At 47.4% G+C, this 22,627-nt stretch overlaps 2 protein-coding genes across 2 annotated transcripts; one reads left to right on the top strand and one right to left on the bottom strand.

Moving 5' to 3' along the window:
* The first annotated feature begins 227 nt into the window (after nt 1–227).
* Syce3 (synaptonemal complex central element protein 3) lies at nt 228–12,397 on the top strand. The gene is made up of 2 exons (XM_047551789.1): nt 228–336; nt 12,201–12,397. Exons 1-2 carry the CDS (start codon nt 228–230, stop codon nt 12,356–12,358), a joined length of 267 nt encoding a protein of 88 aa, XP_047407745.1. The 3' UTR covers nt 12,359–12,397.
* A 258-nt stretch (nt 12,398–12,655) lies between these two features.
* On the bottom strand, nt 12,656–20,840 carry Klhdc7b (kelch domain containing 7B). Its single transcript, XM_047548092.1, has 2 exons — nt 19,179–20,840; nt 12,656–17,914 (listed from the first exon to the last, which is right to left on the bottom strand). The coding sequence occupies exon 2, from the start codon at nt 17,211–17,213 to the stop codon at nt 13,479–13,481; it is 3,735 nt and encodes a 1,244-aa protein (XP_047404048.1). The 5' UTR covers nt 17,214–17,914; nt 19,179–20,840; the 3' UTR covers nt 12,656–13,478.
* Between the last annotated feature and the right edge of the window lie 1,787 nt (nt 20,841–22,627).

The following is a 22,627-nucleotide window of genomic DNA, read 5'->3' as shown; positions in this document are numbered from 1 at the left end:
AAGATGACCAGCTAATACATGGGGCAGTCAGGATTTGAACCCAAGCACTTCTCCTCAAGCTAGGACTCAGTCTCTGAGGCACCTGCTGCTAATGCCTGTGGAGTAAGTGATATTGTCCAGATCTAAGTGCTGGGAAAGATTCTCTAAAGGATCACTGGCTGTGCAGTATGGTGTGGAGCTGGAATGCCAGTCCATCTCATGGCAGCTTCTTGCTCTGCACCACCTAGATGGCTGATTCTGATCCTGGGGAAAGAAACTACGACAACATGCTGCGGATGCTGTCAGACCTGAATAAGGACTTGGAAAAGCTTTTGGAAGAGATGGAAAAAATCTCAGGTAGGATGTTTTCCAAACAGCGTTTCTTCTTCCCAGTAGCTTGAATACTCCCTAAACTTCTGAGCACACATCAAGGGTTCCTTCTCCTAGCAAGGCTTTCCTTGGCTACCTTTCCATTTTCATAGCAGTAACTACACCACAAAATTTGACCTTAACACTGAATGACCTTGAATTGTTTTCTGTGGGTTTTGCATCATGATTCTGCAGTGGGACTATCATCTTCTTGAGGGCAGAAAGAGTGACTTGCAGTCGGCCACACCAGATGCAACTCACGTGCAGTGATAGCTCACCTCAGACGACCACAGGCGACTGTGATGCCTGTGAACAGACCAGGCTTGCTCTCCGTGAATCATGTAAATAGAAAGGGCTCAGCACAATAGTGGTAAGAATGGGCGGCACAATCCAGTGGACGAGAGCAGCAATAGGGTTGAGCAAATTTCTAAATTTGGGGGAAGAAATGTTAGTTTTTTCTCTTATTCAACCTATTTCCACTTGGCAGTTGTAGTAACACCACTATAATTTCATTTGTTCTTTATTAACTCAGAATAAATTTAATTCTTATAATTTGTGAGCCTGAGTTTTGCTAGAGAGAATAATAATGGAAGCCAAACTTTAGAAATCATGTATACTTTAGGGTTGGGCGTGTAGCTCAGTGGTAGAGCACGTCCCTAAGTGTGTACAAAGCTTTGATTTTGATTCCTAGTACCACAAAAACTAAACAAAACAAAAGACACGCATACTTTAACTCACAACCTTTTTTTTTGTTTGTTTGTAGTACCAGATATTGAACCCAGTGCCTCACACATGCTTGGCAAGAGCTAAGTCACATCCCCAGCCCTTTAAAAAAAAAAAAAAACAAACTTTTTTTTAGTTGTCAATGGACATTTATTTTTATTTATTTATTTATCTGTTTATATGCAGTGCTGAGAATTGAACCCAGTGCCTCACACATGCTAGGTACGCGCTCTCCCACTGAGCCACAATCCCAGCACCTCCCCAGCCCTTTTTTAAAATTTTATTTTGAGACACTGTTTCGCTAAATTGCTTAGGCTGAGCTTGAACTTGTGATCCTCCTGCCTCAGCCTCCTAAGTAACTCAGATTAGAGGCATGTGCTAAAACAAACTACTTTTAAAGATATTATTCATTTATAAATAAAAATTATTCATTACAGGAAGCTCTAGAAAATTTCTACTTAAAAATGTTTCCAATTTTCTACCTAGATACTAGAAACTTTTAAATATATTTTAAACTACCTTTTTCATTTTCCACTATAAACTACGTAACTCTTTCAATCTAGTGAAATGTTCTCTTATTTAACAGCACTCACTGGGTATCTACCATGTGCCATTCTAGGAATACAATGTCTAATAGAGATGTTCCTTCCTTCCTTAGAAGTAGGTGGGGGCAGACACAGACATTAGGATGACTAGTTACATTCTCTGAATTCATGTTAGGGCGATTATTTCCCTTTATTGAATTCTTTTCTGATTTTTAGTTTCATATATTTTCCTCTTTTGTAATCTTATTTATATATAAATGTTCTACACATTGTCAAATTTGGGGGATAATATAGTCTTTTTCACAATTTCCCTAGCAATGTACCAGCTGCTGAAAGTATCTTATCAACATATAAGCAGCTGCAGATTAAATGATATTTTGAAACTGTATAACTTACCTTTTGTGCTGGGTGTAGTAGCTCATACCAGTAATCTCAGCTATTCTGGAGGCTGAGACAGGAAGATTGCAAATTCAAGCCCAGCCTAGGCAACTTAATGAGACCCTGTCTCAAAATTAAAAAATAAAAGAACTGGGGATGTAGCTCAGTGATAGACTATCCTTGGGTTCACTCTCCAGTACCACACACACACACACACACACACACACACACACACACACGTCATACCTTTGGTGATTTTTTTTTTTTTTTGGTACAGGGGATTGAACTCAGGGGTACTTGACCACTGAGTCACATCCTAACCCTATATTGTATTTTATTTAGAGACAGGGTCTCACTGAGTTGCTTAGCATCTCATTTCTGCTGAGGCTGTCTTTGAACTCGCAATCCTCCAGGCTCAGCCTCTCGAGCCACTGGGATTATAGGCATGCACCCAGCAAATTTCTTAAGCAATATAAGTCCTAGAACCCAGAGACTCAAATCCAATACTCCAAGCATTAAAATATTTTTTTGTAACTGAAGTGTAAGCAGTAGAATAATTTCCTCATAGTGTCCCTGGAACAAGTTAAGACAGTTATTACTGGCGGAAGTAAGATAATTTTGGACCAGGATTATATCACCTCTCATCCTGACCTAGTAGGTTAGATCCAAAGTGAGGCTCAGCATGTAACCCGTGACCTCTGATATCCCTGCAAAGACATTTGTCTTGTCCTTCGATCCTTGATCATACCAAAGAAGCAACCCCTAATAAATGTAAAAATGCACACACTACAAGCAATATTAAAAGGCAAAATCTTAACTCCAAGGCTTAAAGTTGTCTTTCTCTTCTCTCAAACTTAAGTCAAAGCATGGCTAGGACAGTTTTCCTAGCACAGGTTTAGCTGATATTTGCCCCATTTGAGAGTAGCAAGGTGGGGGCTAACTTATTTACCCCACCAGTCCACTCCATCCTACCCAATCAGTTTGCAAGTGATGCATGATTCATGAAAGTCTTATACACAGCAGGGCAGAGGTAGCTACTCCCTTTCACAATGTTAGGTTTTAAAGAGTATAGTATCAAACTATTTTAATTATAATCTGTAAGTTCCCCCTCATCATTCTTTTTCTTAGTTTATGATTTTTAACTTTTCTCATGTTTATTCTTTCGGAGGAACAATATAGATTCATTTATTCAACATTTTATTTAGATTGTGTTATATACCTCTACATTAATTTGGGAAGAAGGAATTTTTTTAGGGAGGGTCATGAGGATAGAACCCAGGGGTGCTTTACCACTGTGCTACCTTCCCAGCCCTTTTAATTTTTTATTTTGATACAAAGTCTTGTTAAGTTGCTAAGGGCCTCACTGAGTTGCTGAGGTGGGCCTCAAATTGCAATCCTCCTACTTTAGCATTCCAAGTTGCTGGGATTACAGGTATATGCCATTGGGTCCAGTAAAGAATGGTATATTTTTAACACTAAGCATTCTCATTCAGATAGGGTATGTCTCTCTAAATTATTCATTAATATGCATTAAGATGTCTCAAAAGAGTTTTGCAAAATTTTTCTGCAGAATTTTCAATACATTTACTTCAGGGCTAAACTTTCATATGTAAGATCTTTTACATTTTTTTGCTACATTAATACCAACATGCAGGTAGGCTGTAGATTCTTAGGTAGTTAGGGCTATTCCAGTGTTATCAGTGATAATGATAACAGCTTATGTTGACCATACCACATTGTCTTACACACATTGTCTTATTTATTTTTAGAGCAAAAATCTGGGGAAAAGACACTACTATTATCCCCATTTTATAGATGAGGGAATTGGGGCTTAGAGAATTTAAATAGCTCTTCAAAGATACTTGGACCTGCACAATCTCTAGAGTCATCTATTTCCACATTCTGAAAATCATAGGTGTACTATTATAGTATTTGGAAACAGTTGGCTTTAATATTTCAAAGACCTCAATGACTCAACCATTGGAAATAGTTTTTTTTGTTTTTTTTTTTTTTTTGGTTGTTGATGGACCTTTATTTTATTTATTTATACATGGTGCTGAGACTCAAACCCAGTACCTCACACATGCTAGGCAAGTTTTCTACCACTGAGCTACAACCCCAGCCCTAGAGAGTTTTTTGGTGTAACTTTTTCAGTTTTCTCTTTGGTAATTGCTTTGTTAAGATCATGTCAGTCTGGATATTTCCTTCCAAATCATCCCTTTTAGCAACATTTTTTAACTTATTAAAATTCTACTATATACAATGGAAGTTTTCTGGTGTAAGCATTAGCATTTCAAAATAAATGGTTATTAAGTTTATAATTGCTAACCAAATAATTTTTTAAGAAAATGTTGCATGTTCCATTTTAAAATTCAAAGTAAAATTCAATTAAAACAAAGTTGTTTATCTCATGGTGACCCAAAAGCAAAGGGAGAAACAAAATCAAGAGTTTGTGGAACCCCTGGCAACTCTAGCCCCCTGGAGACAAGATGGCGGGCTTTGACTTGAACTGTGCCAGGGCAGTGACAAAACCCACTGGACAGGGAACGAGTAGCAGGCTGCAGAGGTACCTGGTGTCAGGAGGTGTGCCCCACAGAGCCAGGCTGGAGCTGCCAGCAGATGCCCACCAGAAATGACCCCCAAGCTGGGGACTCCCCGAGGGCAGGGGTGGGGTAAGGGCCACTGCCCCAATGTGACCTGCTGGACACACCAGCCAGGTCATTTTAGGTCTGTTTTTTATTTTATCAGTGCTCTTACCTCCTGTACATAAGCCTGAGATTTGGAAATAATAGAACACCAAAGTGCAGAAGAAAAAGAAAGTAGGTGGTTTGTGGGAAACGTTAACAATAACATTAGTGTTATTTCTTTAATTATATCTCATTCTTCAGTATCTAATAACTTCCATCAGAAACACTCAGAACTTACTACTAAATACTACAACATTGTGAGGTACAAAACTCTTATACCTGTTTTATAGATGGAGAAACTGAGTCATAGTTAGCTATTAACTATACTACTATTTGTATGTTATCAAGATTTATAAGATCAGTTGACCAAGGTGGGGCACATCTGTGATCCCAGCTACTTGGGAGGTTGATCCAAATTCAAGGCCTGCTTCAGGAACTTAGTGAGACTCTGTCTCAAAATAAAAAATAAAAAGGGCTGGGAATGTAGCTCAGTGGTAGGGTGCTCCTGAGTTCCATCCCTGGTACCATATACACAAACACATGCACACACAGAAGATCCACAACATTTAAGTTCTGTAATTATGATCCCTACAGTTGTTGGGACAACATTGTATATTTAAATAAATGTAGTATTTAAACCTAGTAACTATATTCCTTGATTCCATAAACGCCTGAGAATATCTGTCTGTGCACAGCCTGCATGGCAGCTTGGTTGGATGTATGATCACTTTCTCTATGACTTGGAGGAGCATTGGTGGCACTGTGAAGAAGTGGGAGACCTTTGCTTCCTCTTGAGCAACTTTCTTCTTCTGCCTTTAAGATTCTTTATCATTGAAAATCTGTGATTCCATTAAGATAAGACTGGTGTTGATATCATGTAACACTCGTCCTGGGACCTGGCGAACCTCTGGAACGGTGAACTTAAGAGCATTTATAAACACTTTTTCATTTGTCATTTCGTTGGATAGTAGTTGCTCTGGTTCTTTGGTTTCCTTCTTTAGGAATTCCAGTTGTCCATGTTGTGCATCTCTGTTTTGCCGTATCTTTTATATCATTTCTGTAATCAGTTTTATTTCTTTGTTTTTTTCCATGTCGTTTTGTGCGGTTTCCTCAAGACTATCCCCCTATTCTCAAATTACACTGTCGCATGGCAAATTTTTCATTTACTTTTATCTCAGATATAGAGGATTGATTTTTTTCATGGCCCATAGTTCATGGTATATCATGATCGTACAGCTTAATTTTTTATTTGTCCCCTCTAGTCCCCATCGTCCATTCCTTTCCTTCTCTCTACCCGCAGGAAACAATTCTAATGTGCTTAATGTATATATTTCTGTGTGTATGTTCTTGTAAAATGTATGTTGTTTTATGTACATATGTTTTTAATTTATATAAATAGGATTGTTATATGTATCGTACTATTTCTTTTTTTTTTTCATCCAGAACTACATGTGTCAGTTCCTTCCAAGATGTGTATAATATATTACTTTTCAATGCTGCAAATTATGCTATGGTGTACATCATCCCTGGCCAGGGTGGGCTAGGCCACATGGGTAATGAGACTGATGTTCAGGCTCATTCCATCTTAGAATCTGTGGGTGATGGTAATTCTCAAAGAGGGTCCATGGCCAGGAAAGCATCACAGTGTGTTTCTATTATTCCATATTCTGACTTATCTGGATTTATTGGGAGGGGGGAATTCCTCTGCTTTCCCTAATTTTTTATTGTCATTTTATTAAAACTTTGAGTTGAATGCTATGTTCATTTATTTTATTCTTTTTAAATTACTTGGAGATGTGGATTTACTTCTGGCATAGCCTTTACCACAATTCATAAATATTGATATATAATGTTCTTGCTTTTATGGTTCCTGAAGTCACCTACCTTAAGCTATAATCTATGTGTAATACAATAAGTACACTTAAGTATAGAGCACACTGAGCTTTGCCAAATGCATGTGGGAGGGTAAACCACACCAGCACGCAGATGCAGAACAAGTTTGCCACTCCAGCACTTCTTTTTGCCTTGCGCAGCTCATCTCCACCCTCCATCCCCAGCACCATTTAACAATTGACATGCATGGCCAAGTTTCATCCAGATGAAGCCACGTGGTACACACTCTGGTGTCTGGTTTCTTTGGCTTCTCAGTCTAATCAGCAGAATATCACCAGTATAATGTACTGGTATATACTGTATAACTGGTGTGTTAGTCAGCTTCTCACCACTGTGACAAAATATCTGATAAAATCAACTTAAAAGGAGGAAAGGTTATTTTGGCTCATGGTTTCTGAGGTTTCAGTTCCTGGACCATTGTCCCCATTGTTTGGGGGCCTGTCGGGGGACAGAATATCAGGCAGGGAGCTTGTGGTAGGACAAAGCTGCTCACTTCATGGTAACCAGATACAAGGAGAGAAAGATAGGAAGGGGCTGGGGTCCCAGTGTCCCCTCCAAGGGCACCACTTCAGTGACCTGACTTCCTTCCATTGGGCATCACCTCCTAAAGATTCTGCCACCTCTTGATAGTACCATAGGCTGGTGGCAGAGCCTTTCATACAGATCTAAACCCTAACCACTGGGGAGTTAATAGACCTGATCAAGGGTAGTGAAGATGTGTTATTGGCCTGATCATCTGAAGGCAAATTGCTTCTGATTGTTTTTGTGTAGAGAAGAAAAAAAAATTTGCCAGATCAACAGCTGCATACCAGGTATAAGGGAATGTGTTCATTTCTTCATTTTTTCCAGCAACAAAACCACATCTGGAGTCACCTCCTGATTGAGTTTGATAATCTGCTGTCATTCTCTAAGATCATCTTCTGCATAGGCTGAACAGGCGAGTTGAATAGGGATGTGGTGGGAATGTCTCCCACTCTTCAGGTTTTTAATGGTGGTCAAAGCCTGCGGTGTGCAGGAATGCAGTTGCTTTGGTCTACTGCTCTTGTAGCTAGAGGCAGTCCTGCTTGGCTTCCATTTTACCTTTCTTACCATGATAGCCCTCATGGGTCAGTGAACCAATGTAGGGATTCTCCCAGTTACTGAGTATGTCTATTTCAATTCTGCATCCTGAAACTGAAAATAACCACAGGGTGGGTTCAGAGACCCATGACCCCTATGAGACAGACCTGAGCTGACACACCGTTGATCACCTGGCCTCCATAGCCTCTATCTGACTGGTGGACCACAGTGATGCTTTGGATCTCCAGGATAGTGTAAGTTGAGGCTAATAACCCTCAAAAGGTCTGACCACTTTCCTTTTCCCAGTGTGTGGGTGATACTGACCATGCAGTAGGTTCATAGTGAAGAGTGGTGGCCTGAGGACACAACCCTAGAAGCTCCATCGATTGGGAAAGTAGACAGAGGTGTTTCGCCATAAGGGAGAAGAAAGATGGTCATAGGCACAGAGAGAACTGGAAGACTAGCGCCATGCTGGCCAAGACAGGAGACCGTTTCAGGAGACAAGAATCAATACATCCCTTTGGTTTTGGAAATACTGAGGTCATTTGGTGATTTGGAGAGAGCTGTTTTAGTGAGGACAAAAGGCACACGCTGAGGAGCGGCAGCCTTGCACTGCTGTGACTGTGAAGGAGCTCTAGCCAGGGTGGGCCATGCCTGTGACCCCAAGCTGCTCAGGGAGCTGGGGCAGGGGGATGCTGCAGGATCCTTCCATCCCTCACCAACAGAACCCAGATAGAACACATCTTCAAGGCATCACTGGTCCCACAAGAGGTAAGCGTTCCCGAGATATTCCCACATGCCCACACCCCGGAAACTTAAATACAGCTAATAAGTCCTCTGCTAGACGATACTACACCTCCATATGAATAGAAAAAAAGGTGCTGCTTTTTCTGGGTAGATGATTGAAAAAATTCTTTGTAATGAATTAGAAAAAGGCACACTCCCCGGCCCCTGGCCAAATACAATCTCCTCATATTTTGAAGAGAGGACCTTAATTTGGATTCCAGTCCCCACTTACCCTCTTTGACTGAGAGCCTTCATACAAGGCCCAAATTGTGCATGGTACCATCAACCTAGTGATATGAGCTTGGCTCAACCAGGTCATGCAGGAGCTGGGACTCCAATGGTGAGAGACTGGGAATGAGTGTCCTAATGCTGAAGGCAAAACCCAGAGCAAAGCTACCAGGAGAGCAGGAGCCAGAGCAGCAGGAAGCAGACCTTGCTCTGTAGTGAGATCCAGTGTGTTGGTAGGTCTTCCCTACAAAGGACTGCAGGCTGGGCAGCTTCAACAACAGAAATTTGTTTTCTCACAGTGCTGGGGGCTAGCAGTGTGGGCAACGTTGGTTTCTTCTGAGGTCTCTCTCCTTGGCTTGTAGATGTCCATCTCTTTCTTGTGTCCTTACATGATGGCCTCTCTCTTCCTGTTTGTGTCCTAATCTCCTCTCCTTACCAGGATTACTCATACTGGATGAGGGCCCATCCCAAAGACCTCATTTTAACTTAACCACCTCTTAAAAATATGATCTCTGAATACAGTCACTTTCTGAAGTACTAGGAATTAGGATTTCAACAGATGAATTTAGGGAGGAAACAATCCACCCTATATCAAATACTGAATCTTGAAACATCAGAGAGGTAGAGAAGCTGAATATATGACTCTTGCTCTGCACCAAAAGCCTCAAGAGTCCTGGATGGGGGCTACCTCAGCAATGACCTCTCACATAAAAATTCTAGCTCCTATGGAAAATCACCTACATCAATCTTAATTTCTTATCCATCCTCTTTACCCTGGGTGCCTCAATTACTTATTTTATAATAAGATTTTCTTCTTTCTTTGAGCAACTCTCCTTAAATATATATCCGATCTCATTGCTCAGAAGTTCTGCCTTCTGCAAAACACTAGAAAACAAACACGATTCAGCCAAGTTTTTTGTCACTTCATGACAAGGATCACCTTTTCTCTGGTCTCTGATAACTTGTTCCTTATTTCCATCTGTACCCCATTAAAATGGCTTTACCATTTGTATTTCCACCGGCTATTCTTGATCATTTATGAGTTCTCTAAGAAGGAGGCTTTCTCTCTAAATTCCTCTTTTCTTCTGAGCACTTACCAGAATTACTTTTAAAGCTCTGTGCATGGTAATGCTGTGTCAGTTCCTAGCATGCACTTCAGAGCTCTTGCAGCCTCTACTCACTGCCCAATTCCAGAGTTACTTCCACACTTCCAGATGTCATTTGTATTTTTCCCCCCTGTGGTACTGGGGGTTAAACCCACAGTACCTGATTATAGCCCTTTATCACTGACCATAGCCCTTTCTATTTTTGAGACAGGGTCTGGCTAAGTTGCCCAGGCTGGCCTCAAACTTGCAATCCTCCTGCCTGGGCCTCCGAAGTTGCTGGAACTACAGGTATACACCACCACAATTGGCCTATTTGCTTTTTTGCTTTTAATTTGGTTGGTTGGTTTTGTTTGTTTGTTTGGTTGGTTGGTTGGTTTTTTTTGGGGGGGCGGGGTTTGGTGAAGCTTTTTGGTTTTTGTGTTCTGGTTTTTGTTTTTTTTGTTTTTTGTACTGGGAGTTGAATCTAGGGACTCTTTACACTGAGCTACATCCCCAGTTCTTTTATTTTTTATTTTGAGAGGGGGTCTCATTAAGTTGCTTAGGGCCTTGCGAAGTTGCTGGGGCTGGTCTTGAACTTGCGATCCTCCTGCCTCAGCCTCCTGAGCCTCTGGAATTACAGGTATGTGCCACTGTGCCCAGCCCAATTTCTGTCTTCATTGTTTTGTGCTGCTGTGACAGATTGCCATAGACAGGGTGGCTTAAACGACACAATGGACATTTATTTCTCAGAGTCCTGGAGGCGAAGTCAGTCTGGTGCTGGTGAGAAGCCTTTTCCTAGTTTGCAGACCGCCGTCTTCTCAATGTGTCTTCAATGGCAGAGAGCAAGCTCTCTGTCTGTTTTGTAAGGACACCAATCCCATTCATGAGGACTCCCTACCCATGAGCACTCACCTCCTTAAAGCCTCTGCCTCCTAACACTTTCACCTTGGGGTTAGATTTCAACATGTGAATTTGGAGGGGACAAACACTTGGTCTATGACACATGTGCTTGGCTGTTCATGTATGTCACCCATTTAATCTTCACAGCAAGCCATGATCAGGAAGTGGACTCTATTTTGCAGAAGTAGAAACTGATGTTGCAAGTCTGACTCCATATCCAAGGCCACGGGGCCAGTAAGTGGAGAGCTGGGAAGCTGGCTCTGATCTGCAGACCTGGTCCACGTGTCACCTGTTGTCCCTGGTGTGAAAGGGTGGCAGACCTGGTCCACGTGTCACCTGTTGTCCCTGGTGTGAAAGGGTGGCAGACCTGGTCCACGTGTCACCTGTTGTCCCTGGTGTGAAAGGGTGGTCTGCAGACTTCCTGCACCAGATCTATCCGGGATGTGTACAGCATCCAGGCTCCTGGGTACCATTCCCAACCAGCTAGACAAGATTCACCATGGGCTGCGGGGGGTCGGGGAATAGCAGCCTACATTATAAGAAGTGTCCCAAGGGCCACTCAGGCTTCCAAAAGTCCAAGAATCCCTATACTTGCTAGACTCATGAACTCTGTTGAAACACTACACATATGTTTTCTAACAATTTTCCCTAACCAAACAGATGTTACTTTGTGAAACTTCAAGTGTGCCACATGGCTGACCTTGTTTGTGTGAGATACACATGTACTTTTATTACTAATCATGCTTCCTGTATCCTCTTTGGTTAATTTCCTTGAAAACTTATCTTCTCAGAGTGTCCAGCATTTTTCAACTCAACAAAGAGGAGTGTTAAGGAGATAGATCTACTGTGCTGGGTTGTCACACAGAAGAGGTGACCTTTGTTCTGTGCAATTCTAGAATGCAGAGCCACAGTGGTGGTGGATGGTACAAATGGGGTTTCTGCATACTTCCCCTGAGTCTGCACAAGAAGCATGTGTTCACCTGGAGGTCCAGGGAACCTGCCCTCAAGTTACTCTCAGAGGGAAAGAGCAGTGTGAATACTCAAGGCTCTTACAGGGGAGCAGCAGAACCTCCCCAGGAGAAGCCCTGGCCCGAGTCTTAATGAAAGTGCGGAGGTGCAAGCTCAGGTGGACAGGGACCCCAAGCCACTGAGCATGAAGAAACATGAGAGTAAGGACTTGTAGGCCTGGGAATGGCCGGCCTACCTGAGCATGTGACTCCTGGGGAGGTTGCCCTGCAGCCGCCAGCTGTGAACTGTGTAGGCAAGGACCTGTGGTTCGCTCCAGTGTTCCTCCCAGTTCACATCAGACTGGCCTCCAGCCTTTTACTGTCATGGGCTGATGAATCCAGAAGTTAAGACTGGAAATTAGGACGTGTCATTATTGCTGTTTGCAGGAAGGAGGTTTCACAGGGTGTTTTATGAGCCCTGTCGTAGCTTGCAGGCCAACAGCGTTCTCTCCTTGGGACATGGGGTGTCCCAGCGGGGTCCAGCCCCCTGGCAGTACGAGCGAGGTCCCCCAGAGCTGCAGCACCACCTGGGGCCTGACTGGGCCTGTCTGGTTGTTGCAGTGCAGGCGACCTGGATGGCCTATGACATGGTGGTCATGCGCACCAACCCCACTCTGGCGGAGTCCATGCGCCGGCTGGAGGACGCCTTCCTCAACTGCAAGGAGGAGATGGAGAAGAACTGGCAAGAGCTGCTCAGTGAGACCAAGCGCAAGCAGTAGGCCCTGCTGCTCATCCACGCTGCCATCCATCATGCACAGGAGCCACAGAGACGGGCCAGTGACCCAGATATATAGCTGTGTGCACAGTACTTGTTTCTCAATAAACTTATTTTCAAGCACAACCCAAGGACCCTTTCTATCCTGTGCTGTGATCCACCCAGCTGCCTGCCGTATTTTGTGAACAGGCAAGACAAGGGTAAGATGCAGAGTCTTTCAGTGGGTGGAATGTGTATTTGGTGCAGTGGTGTTGAGCATAGGAAAAAAAGAAAAAAGAGCCAGACAGGGGCAAATCAGGGCAGGTGCTGGAACAGGCAGCAGCACTCGATCAAATTTATTTACCTGCTAACGTGGGTTTCAAAGTGGGTAGGGAGAGAAAACATGTCATTCACTCTGCTAGGTGGCCCATTGTTGATCACATTCTCACAGCTCTCCTGAGAGACAGGTGTCCAGTAGGCCTCTTTTATAGACAAGGTTAATGGGGGGGGGCATCTTGTTTTGAGTCCACACAGCTAAAAGGGGGCTTATTTAGAGGGAGATCTGGGTAAGGGGGATGAGAGTCTTGCGGGCAGAGAGACCTGCAGGTTGTAGAGGGAACCAAGCAGTCCTGTCAGGTCTAGGCAGGGCCCTGTGCAGGGCCTCAGACCCAGCTGCACAGGCAAGGTTTCCACACCCAATCAGACTCAGGAGGAAAGAGTCAAAAGGCTCCTCAGAAGCCTCAGAATGGCAAAGTCCCAGAGGCAAGGGCATCTCCCAGGGACCTCTTTGCTTCCACTTCTACCTTGACAAACACAGGGAGCACAAACAAGCTTCCATCCATCTCCTTCCTTGGCTCTGGGCCCAGGAGTCCCCCAGGCAGACGGGAGACTGGGAGCAAGCTGAGGCATCCAAAGCAGGTAAGGACCAGGGGCAGGAACCAGCAGGGTGTGGGGCCTGAGTCAAGAGGAGGGAGGTGGAAGGGATCTCACTCCAGAAATAAGTGACAATCTTTACAGCAGGAGATAAACATAGAGGGAAAGGTGTCCCAGAAACAGGAGCAGAAGTTCTCACCCCAGCCCCTCTCCATGCCCCACATGGAACCCCAGATGAAGGGTATCCCTGGAGTGTAGTTCTTTACTGGCATTCAGAGTGAGGTCTGCAGCTGGGCTTCAGGGGGCAGAGTCAGGATGAATGGACAGAGGATCCCCTTATTCCCCAGGGGAAAGGGCTGCAGTTCCTTGGCCTGAAACTGGGCAGTCCCCTCGGAGACTACAAAGGTGGCAGTGACCTGGTGGTTGAGGCAGTAAATGGTGTTGCCCAGCACAGTGCAGCGGAGTGGGACGGCGTCAGGCAGTGGCAGGGAGGCAGCACGGCTCCAGGAACCTGTCACCGTGTTGTAGCGCATCACTGCAGCGCCCACACCCCGCAGCAGGTCAAAGCGGTACAGAAATCCCCCCAGTGCCACCATGTCACTGGAGCGCCGGTGGCTGGCACTATAAGGGCATTCATCCCATGAGTCCTTCACAGGACTGTATCTAAGCAGACGGTAGAAGAGGTGACCTCCTGTGACGTAGATGTCCCCACGGCAGGCCACAGCCTCATGGGCCACAGGGAAGGTGCCTGCTGGGAGGGGGGCACGCAAGGTCCAGGCATCTGTGCGTGGGTCGTAGCGCTCCATGCTGTACAGGCACTCACCCCCAATGGCATACAGCAGCCCGTCCAGGGCCACCAGCTTGAGCTGGGCTCTGGCTTGCTGCATGGGCCGAACCTGACTCCAAATGTTGGTCAGAGGGTTGTAGCAGAAGACCTCTTTGGAGCAGACAGCCTTGGCACCAGAGCCACGGATGCCACCTGCCAGGAACAGGTAGTTGTGCATGGTGCAGAGACCACAGCCCCGGAGGGGGGCCTCCTCCGGCACCTGGGTCAGGGGCCGCCAAATGTTCTCTTGAGGGTTGAACACATGGAGATATGGTGGATGAGGCAGAGGTGCAGGCTGAGCTGCAGGCACCTCCTCGCCATAAGAACTCTTCTTGAGCCCTGAGTGGCACACCTGGTAGAGTCTGGGCAGCACGAGGACTCCCAGCACCGCCTGGCCCTGGCCCGTCCGCAGGCTTAGGATGTGCTCCCGGTCGGCCCCACTCAACTGCCGGTAGAGGTTTGGGTCGCCCAGCACGTGCAGCAGGTTGTTGCTCATCAAGGTGTAGGTCTCCTGGGCTAGGCCAGGCTCCCCACGCTGCTGGGCAAAGGCCAGCACCTCCAGGCAGCTGCCCAGGTCTAGCCGCAAGGGACGTGGAACAGCTGCGGCAGGCTCCAAGGGCAATGAGTGGGGCTTCTGGGGCCCCTCAACCATCCTCCAACGCCCAGGCCTCTGCAGAAAAACCATGAGTTTTTGGGCCTCTTTCTGCTTCTCTGTGAGGACTTCCCTACTGCCTGCAGGGCTGGCCCCCTCCCTGAGCACTTCACCCTGGTGCTGCTCTGGGACCACCTGGCTAACCAAGCGCTCAGAGCTCCTGGCTATTTCACACATGCTGTGTTTCCGTGGTCTGGGGACATGCTGAGGATCCCACTTCATAGCAGAGGATGGTGCAGGTCCAGGCTGCATGTGCACACAGGGCTGTGAGGGACCCCCGGGCACTGCAGCTGAGGGCAGTGAGTCTAAACTTTTCTCCTCGGTTCCATCTCCTTTGGGGCCTAAAGGTGGGTCATGGGTGGGAGCCCCATTGGTCTCAAAGCTCATTGACTGTGCCTGACACAGAACCTTAGCCAGTCCCTCTGACTGTGTGACAATCCCCAAAGAAGATGTGTGCCTACCCTGGAGATGGGGGATTGCCCCTTCCGAGTGGGAAGCCGAAGGTCTGTCTGCAGAATGTATGGAAGAGCTGGGGCCTGCAGGGCTCACAGGCACTGCCCTTGGGGCACTTCCTCTGGGCTCCTCCTGCCTGGGAAAGGGGTGGCTTCTAAGAACCATGGTAATAAGGTTTCCCCAGCTAGTTGAAATTTGCCCTTCCTGGTAGCTCCTGGAGAGACCCACTTTAGACTCCCCAGACGCAGGCCTTGACCCACTCACTGAAGCTGGGGCTGGGGGCGAAGTTGGAGATGGGGATAAGGTTGAGGCTGGGGCTGAGGCGGAGGCTGAGGCTGTGGGCGGGACTAAGGTTGGAGACAAAGCTGAGGCTGGGAGTGTGGCAGGCGAGGGGGCTGTGAGTGGGGAAGGGGCGAGGATCCCTGTTGGAGCTGGAGTGGAAACCTGGACTGGGGCTGTCGAGGAGGCTGGCGCCGCGCTGCCATTTTCGCCCTCAGAAGGCTCCCGGCTGACTCCGTGGGGCAGAGAGTTTGAAGGAGAGGGGCCGGGGGCTGCAGAACCAGCTGCCTCCGGGGACGGCCGACCCGGACCCCGGCCGCGAGGCGGGTTCGTGGCTGGACGACTGGTGGAGGGGGCGCGGCTGTGGCCGTCTGCAGTTGGCCTCCCTCTGTGCAGGGTCCGCGGGGACTCCAGCTCCGCAGCCGGGCCGCCGGCCGCCTGCTCCCTGCCCCGGCTGGGCTGAGACTCCCTCCCTCCTCCGGTGCGACGGTCCCCGGGCCTCTCCGCTCCGCCCACCCCGGAGTCGAGCGAGGGGCCGCCGTCGGCCGGGCCCGCAGCGCGGTCCAGACGTGCGCCGCAGGACTCGGCCTGCACCCCCGCCGGCGAGAGGCCCCACGGCGGCCCCCCCAGCGACCCGCCCGCCGAGTCCAGGGCGAGGCCGAAGCCACGGGTGCCGACGACCGCCCTCCGCGCCCAGGACCAGCCCTCCGCGGGGGCCCGGCCCCCCAGAGCCTCCCTGGGGGCGGGGGCGCGGGTCTCGCCGCTCTCGCCGGCCTGGGCCCCGGAGCCCAGAGCGTGGACTGGGGCTGGCGGGGGGCTGCTCTTCTCGCGCCCGCGCTCAGAGCCGTTCGTCCCGGGACCCGTTTCCGTGGCGCGGGTCTGGGGCAGCGTCTGCGGGGAGGGACCCTGGGCTGAGGCGGACAGCCCGGAGCCTGCGCCTGGGCTGCGGGCGTGGGCGTCCATCGCGGCGGCGGAAGCCGAGTCCACAGCGTCCACAGCGTTCCACACACTCACCGCGGCGCCCAGGCGGAGGGGGTCGGGCTTTGAGGGGCGGCAGGTTCTGTCTCCTAAGACAGCTTGGGTCCCAGGTCGCCGGCTGCGGCGGACTGTCCCCAGAGAGCCAGGCAGGTGCCAGCGACTGCTGTCCTGTTGCTGCGTGTGGATGGGGACCTGGCAAGCTGGCCCGTTAGCACTGGCACCACCTGCCCCCGCCTGCAATTCTGCTTCGCCACCAGGACTCCGAAGGGTGAAGTGGATCAGGAGGGGAGCAGGTGTCCCCGCAGCTTTGCTCCTACCCAGGAGAACAGTGTCTGACCTGGGGGGCTCCCTTCCTTTACCTCGCAGGGCTCCTGGGGTGGTGTTACCATGCTGCTGTCCCAAGGCTCCTCTGCTGGTGGCATCTCCAAGAGTCCTGAGTGGAAGTTCAGCTGTGGCAGCCAGAACTCTGCCAACAAGGGGCTCCCGGTCCTGGGCTGTAGATGTAGCAGGGCTCTCCTGGCTGAGTCTTGGAGGATGTGACTTCCCCTGCCTTCGTCTGTCTCCCTCGCTACCACCACTGACCTTGTACTCTGGATGCAGAGCCAGCCTGGCTTCTTGAGTAGACTGGATCTCTGGGGCTGTGTACTTCGGTCCTGCCACCTCCTGATCCTGTCCTGAACCAAACCAGTGCAAAGCCAGTGCTGTGGCAGCCACCACAGCTACAGCCAGCAGAGCAAGCACTGCACTGTCCCCATCATCATCACCATCCCCGTCCCAGCCCCAGAGGGGTCCACCAGCTTCCAGGGCACCTTGGATCATGGTGCTGGGTGAAGACAAGGTATGAGGAATCCAGTACTGGCTGTCTGCTGTGTGTGCCTTGCTCAAGGTCCTGGCCTGCGGTCTGGGCAGTTGGCATCCTGAGTGCCCTGTCCAGGGCTGTCCTGTTAAGGTGGACCTGTCCTCTAGGACCTTGGGGATCTCTCCCTGCACACAGGCCCGGAGGTTTATCAGTAGGCTCAGTTGGAGGTATCAGGAGACCTGCAGTCTTCAACAGCCTTGCCAGACTGCACTCTAGCTCCTGCCCTCTTCTTTTCCTGGCATCCCAGGATCAAATGGTAGTGTTCCCAGACACTATGCCAGCAGTCCAGCCAACCTGCTTCTGCCTGACAGATCCTCACATCCCCAGTTCTTCCCACACCCCTGGGTCCCTCCTCTGACCCTGAGTCCTGCCGCAGGGGCCCGGCAGGGAAGGTGACCCATGGGGAGATGTTATCTCTGGCCTTAGCAACATGATGCAGCCTGATGAAATTACCAGAAACTGGAGAGGCTGATGCCACTATGGCAACAGGGAGGAGTTGCAGGGGACAGATCTCCTGGTGTCTCAGACTGGGGAGGGGACCCTGGGACATGGGTCCCATCAGTAAGACTATCATAGCAGGTGTGAGTGGAGGTTTGCATCTGGGTGTGAAGACTGAGACTCCCATACCACCTCCTTCAGCAGCCCTGGGACTTTCCTTGTCCTGAGGTCCCCAGAGGTAGATGGGACAGTTTTGAAGTCAAGAAGGAAAAAAAAAAGAAAATCCAAAAATTATGTTTCCCTCTTTGCAGCCAGGCCTATTCCAACCCATCAAGACCTAGGACCTCCTGGGCCCCACTTTACTCCTCCAGACTACCCAGGTGTGGCTCCAGGTCCCTGGAGAGCCCTGAGCCTTGCCTGCCCGGCTCCAGTTACATCAATCAGCCAACACCCAGATCTTTCAGAAGCCCTTCTGGCCCCAGGCCTCTGCCAGCCCTGCACCTGAATGGCCTCTCAGTCCCCAGCCTTTCCTGTCTGGTCTGAAGTCACACCTCAAGACCACACGCAAGGGCCGACCTGCATACATGGAACCCGAGCTTGGTTCCCTAGGGAGGAATCATCTGCTTCTCACTTAAACCCATCTCAGGAATGAGTCTCCTTGGGACAGGTGCCAGTTGGAGCTCACACATGAAACAGTCTGAAGTCCCTGGGACAAAAATGTGACTTTCTCCTTCCTCTGGGACATAGTGGACCCAGGGACTTCTCCCTGAGTGAGGCAGCAAGGAGGTGCCAAAAGTGTCCCTGGCACCCAGCCTGGGCTGTGCTGAGCTTCAAGTGTCTCTCCTGGCCTGCCCCCCACCTCTTCGAGTTCCCCCAGGACTATTAGATGACATGAGAGGGCGGGGTGCGTCCCACACCTTAAGGTGGACTTCAAGTTGGGGAGGATTTTCTTGCCTTTACTCTCTATCCCAGCCCGAGGCTCTGACTCTTGGTTTAGTTGGGAATCCAGAGACATTCAGAGTGTAGAGATGACACCCCCTGAACCTCCTATAGGCCATACAGCTCCCCCTAGCTTCTGAAGACTCATCAGTCAGAGCCCCAGGCCACTCACTATCAGAACAAGTGATGGAGGACAATGTGCTAGGAGGAACAAACACAGGGATCACCCCAACCAACACCACAGGGTGTGAGAACCACAGAAGGTGCTGCAGACACAGGTGAGCAGGGACCTGCTCTTTCCCTTTGGAAAGGAAGCATCACCCTGTGCCAAAACCAGACTACAGGCAAAACTTTGAATGGAGAAATTCTGTGTGGGTAGGGTGACTGAAGGCATGTTACCTCCCCAAAGGGTGACTGTTTTGCCCTCTTCACTTCCCAGAGGGAGTTCAAATGTGGCATGCTGGGGAGGTGACAGGACCTTAAAGCACCCACACGACCCACATGCAGTTGGTCAATGTGTGCTATGATAGTATAAATACCATACATACCAAAAGGATTGCAATGGAAGATCTGACCACCAGCAGCTTCCTGAGAGCCCCTTGCTGGTGTCTGCAGAGGCAGCTCAGCCCTGGAGGAAGGGTTACCCTCAGCCTCCACAGAGGCAAAGAAGCTTGCCTCCTCAGAGCACCAGCATACCTGCCGCCGGTGCCCTGAGCAGCAGGGCTCCTCCCTGTGCCAGGGCTGGGGTGTAGCTCTGCAGTCAGTAGTAAAGAGTATGCTTAGCAGGAGCAGGGCCCTGGCTCAATCTCCAGTAACATAAAAAAAAAGAAAAAAGTTATTTTTAGGAGAAACAATAAAATATGATTTATAATAGAAAAAATTTAAACAGTATGGAAATGAAGGAGAAAACATGCATATGACTTTAAAATGTGGTATTGAAAAACTTATTTAAATAATTCTTCATAATGTGACTGTGAAGTTCAACACAAATATTCATGGGGAGTCTTGGAATAAAAGGGGCATAAAAATAAAATTTTTAAATAAGAACAAAGTATGGGAAGGAAAAAAGAAGGAAGAGATAAAATATATTAAATGTCTCCTCTTTGTACAAGAGAGAGAATACATAATCTGGAGGGGTGGATACTGGGGATTGAACCCAGGATACTTAACCACAAGCTACATCCCCAGCCCTTTTTTATTTTTTATTTTGAGACAGGGTCTTGCTAAGTTGCTTAGGGGCCCACTAAGTTGCTGAGGCTGGCTTTGAACTTGAGATCCTTCTCCCTCAGCCTCCTGAGCCACTGGGATTACAGGGGTGCACCGCCAGACCCAGCTATAATTTTGTTCTTGAGGTCAGTTGCTAAATTCAGATCACTGCATGTTTAAAATTAATTTTTAAAAATTGGACTGGGGTGTAACTCAGTTGTAGATCACTTGCCTAAAATTCAACAAAAATCCTAGAGTTGGAGAACCATTGATGAGGGAAGTGGGAGCAGTGGGCTGGAACCCTGGGCCTCGTGTGCGCTAGGCCGTTTCTGTGCCACTGAGCTGCATCTCTAGTCCAGTGAATCAGAGAACTTAACGTCATAAAGACATCAATTGTCCCGAAATTCACCTACAGAGTCAATAATGATTTCAATCAAAATTCCATCAGGTAAGGGGTCTGTGGGGGGGCGGGTAGAATCAGAAACAGAGGCAGACACCGAGACTTGAGGGATTCCAGGGGTGGTAATTAACTCTAAAGAAGACCATAAAGGCTGAACGAAACTATTTAAAAACATACACATGTTCATAAAAGCATCAAAGAGTTCCACACAGCTACAACATAAGACAAGGTCTGAGAACCCAGGAAGGAAGCCTGCCCTCCGAGTTGTTTTGTCTGAGACACATGCAGATGCAGCATAAGCAGCTTGGATGTGGCTATGGTCTGCGAGCTCACAGGGCAAACAGGACCAGGACCAGAGCCCACACAGCTAGGGCTCTGGCAAGCCATCCTTTTTTTGAGCTATAACCATAAAGTATCATGCCCTCTGGATAAGAGTAAATAAAACATAAATCATGCCCACGTGAATTTGAGGTCTAGGTTCGTGTGACAGGGGATCAGGGAATTTCAGTCCTTGAACTTGAATTAGAGTGGTTCAAACTGTTCCTGACATCAGGCTTCCAGCTGAAATCCTTCCTTAAGAAAGGTACTCATCCTCAGGCATAGGCCATGCCTATGATCTCAGCTACTCCAGAGACTGAAGCAGGAGGATTGCAAGTTTGAGGTCAGCCTCAGCTACTTAGCAAGACCCTGTCTGAAAATAATAAAAAGGGCTGAGGATATGACTCAGTGGTCAACTATCCTTGGGTTAAATCCCGGGTACAAAAAAAAAAAAAAAAAAAAAAAAAAAAAAAAAAAAAATATATATATATATATATATATATATATATATACACACCATCATCCTAGACCTCAAATAATTTCTACATGTATTGTTCACACTAAATATCCAGGTTGCAGACACACAAGGAAAAATGACACAATAACCAGAACTAACAAGATAATAGACAAAAGAAAAGTCCTGCAAAGATTTGGGGTAGTGCAGCTATCAAATGAAGATCATCAGTTAGCTATATTTAAAGAAATAAAAGCCATGCTCAACATAGCAGACTTGAAAATAAACAGAAATTTTAGAATGAAACAATTGTAATGGCCAAATTTTTTAAGACAGAAAAGAAAAAATAAAAGACATCCAAATTACAAAGTGTAAGATCAACATACATAAATAGTGTCTCTAAACACAAGCACTGAACAATCTGAAAAAGAAATTAAGAAAGTAATTCCATATTCAACAGCATCCTAAAAAATAAAATACTTAGGAATAAGGCCATGTGGTGGTGCGTGCCTGAAATCCAGCTACTTGGAAGCTGAGGCAGGATGTAAGCTAAGGCCAGCGTGGCCAGTGTAAGCACACCCCGTCTCAAGGTCTGCAATGTGACTTAGAGGTAAAGCACTTGTCTATCATGTGTGAGGTCTGGGTTCCAACCTCAGCACCACAAAAAAGGAGAAAAAAAGAAAACCTAGATACATGTAGGTCCCTGGATCAGAAGGCTCACTACTTATGGTGATCTACAGAAATAAGGCAAACACTGTCACAACTCTGATGGCTAAGGGGAGGGGAAGGGGAAATAATGAGGAAGGATACTGGCCACATTGTACTGTTGTGTTGCATGGATGTAGGAACACATAGGAATGAATCCCACCATCATGTACAATCATAACACAACAAAAAGTATGCAAAAAAAAAATACCCCACAAAATTCTGATGAACTTTTCTGCAGTAATGAAAAAGTTCTCAAATTCATATGGAATTTCAAGAGACTCAGAATATTCAAAAAAGTCTTGAAAAGGAACAAAGCTGAAGGATTTGCAGTTCAAAATTTCAAAACTTATTACAAAGTTTTCATTTAAAACAGTATGGAGGCTGGAGACATAGCTCAGTGATACAGAGCTTGCTTAGCATGCATGAGACCCTGAGTTCAATTCCCATTATGTAAATATAACAGTAGAGGGTTGGGGTTCAGTGGCACAAACTTTTAAACCCAGCCACTTAGGAGGCTGAGGCAGCAATTTAGCCAGACCTTTTCTCAAAATAAAAAGTAAAAAGAACTAGGGACGTAGCTCAGTGGTAATGTGCTCTGGGTTCAGTCCCCAGTGTTTTAGTTAGCTTTTTTGATGCCATGACCAAAAGACCTGGCAAGAACAACTTTAAGGAGAAACAGTTTATTGGAGGCTCACAGTTTAAGAGATCTTAGTCTACCTACAGCCAGCTCCATTCCTTATAGCCCAAAGTGAGGCATTATGGTAGAAGGGTGTGGCAGAGGAAAGCAGCTCAGGACATCACACCAGGTAGCAGAGAGAGAGAGGTTTCTCTCACCAAGAACAAAATATATACCCCAAAGTCACGCTCCAATGACCTACTCCCTCAAGCCACACCCTACCTACCTATAGTTA

The sequence above is a fragment of the Sciurus carolinensis genome, chromosome 4 (genome assembly GCF_902686445.1).
Source record: "Sciurus carolinensis chromosome 4, mSciCar1.2, whole genome shotgun sequence".
NCBI lineage: Eukaryota > Metazoa > Chordata > Mammalia > Rodentia > Sciuridae > Sciurus > Sciurus carolinensis.
This window is presented reverse-complemented; position numbering and strand designations above follow the sequence as displayed.

Bases quoted from the DNA above. Each gene is read 5' to 3' on its own strand.
- Klhdc7b (XM_047548092.1), bottom strand. From the start codon at position 17,213: ATGATCCAAGGTGCCCTGGAAGCTGGTGGACCCCTCTGGGGCTGGGAC.
- Syce3 (XM_047551789.1), top strand. From the start codon at position 228: ATGGCTGATTCTGATCCTGGGGAAAGAAACTACGACAACATGCTGCGG. The intron at 337-12,200 runs GTAGGATGTTTT...TGGTTGTTGCAG, and splicing joins AGAGATGGAAAAAATCTCAG to TGCAGGCGACCTGGATGGCC.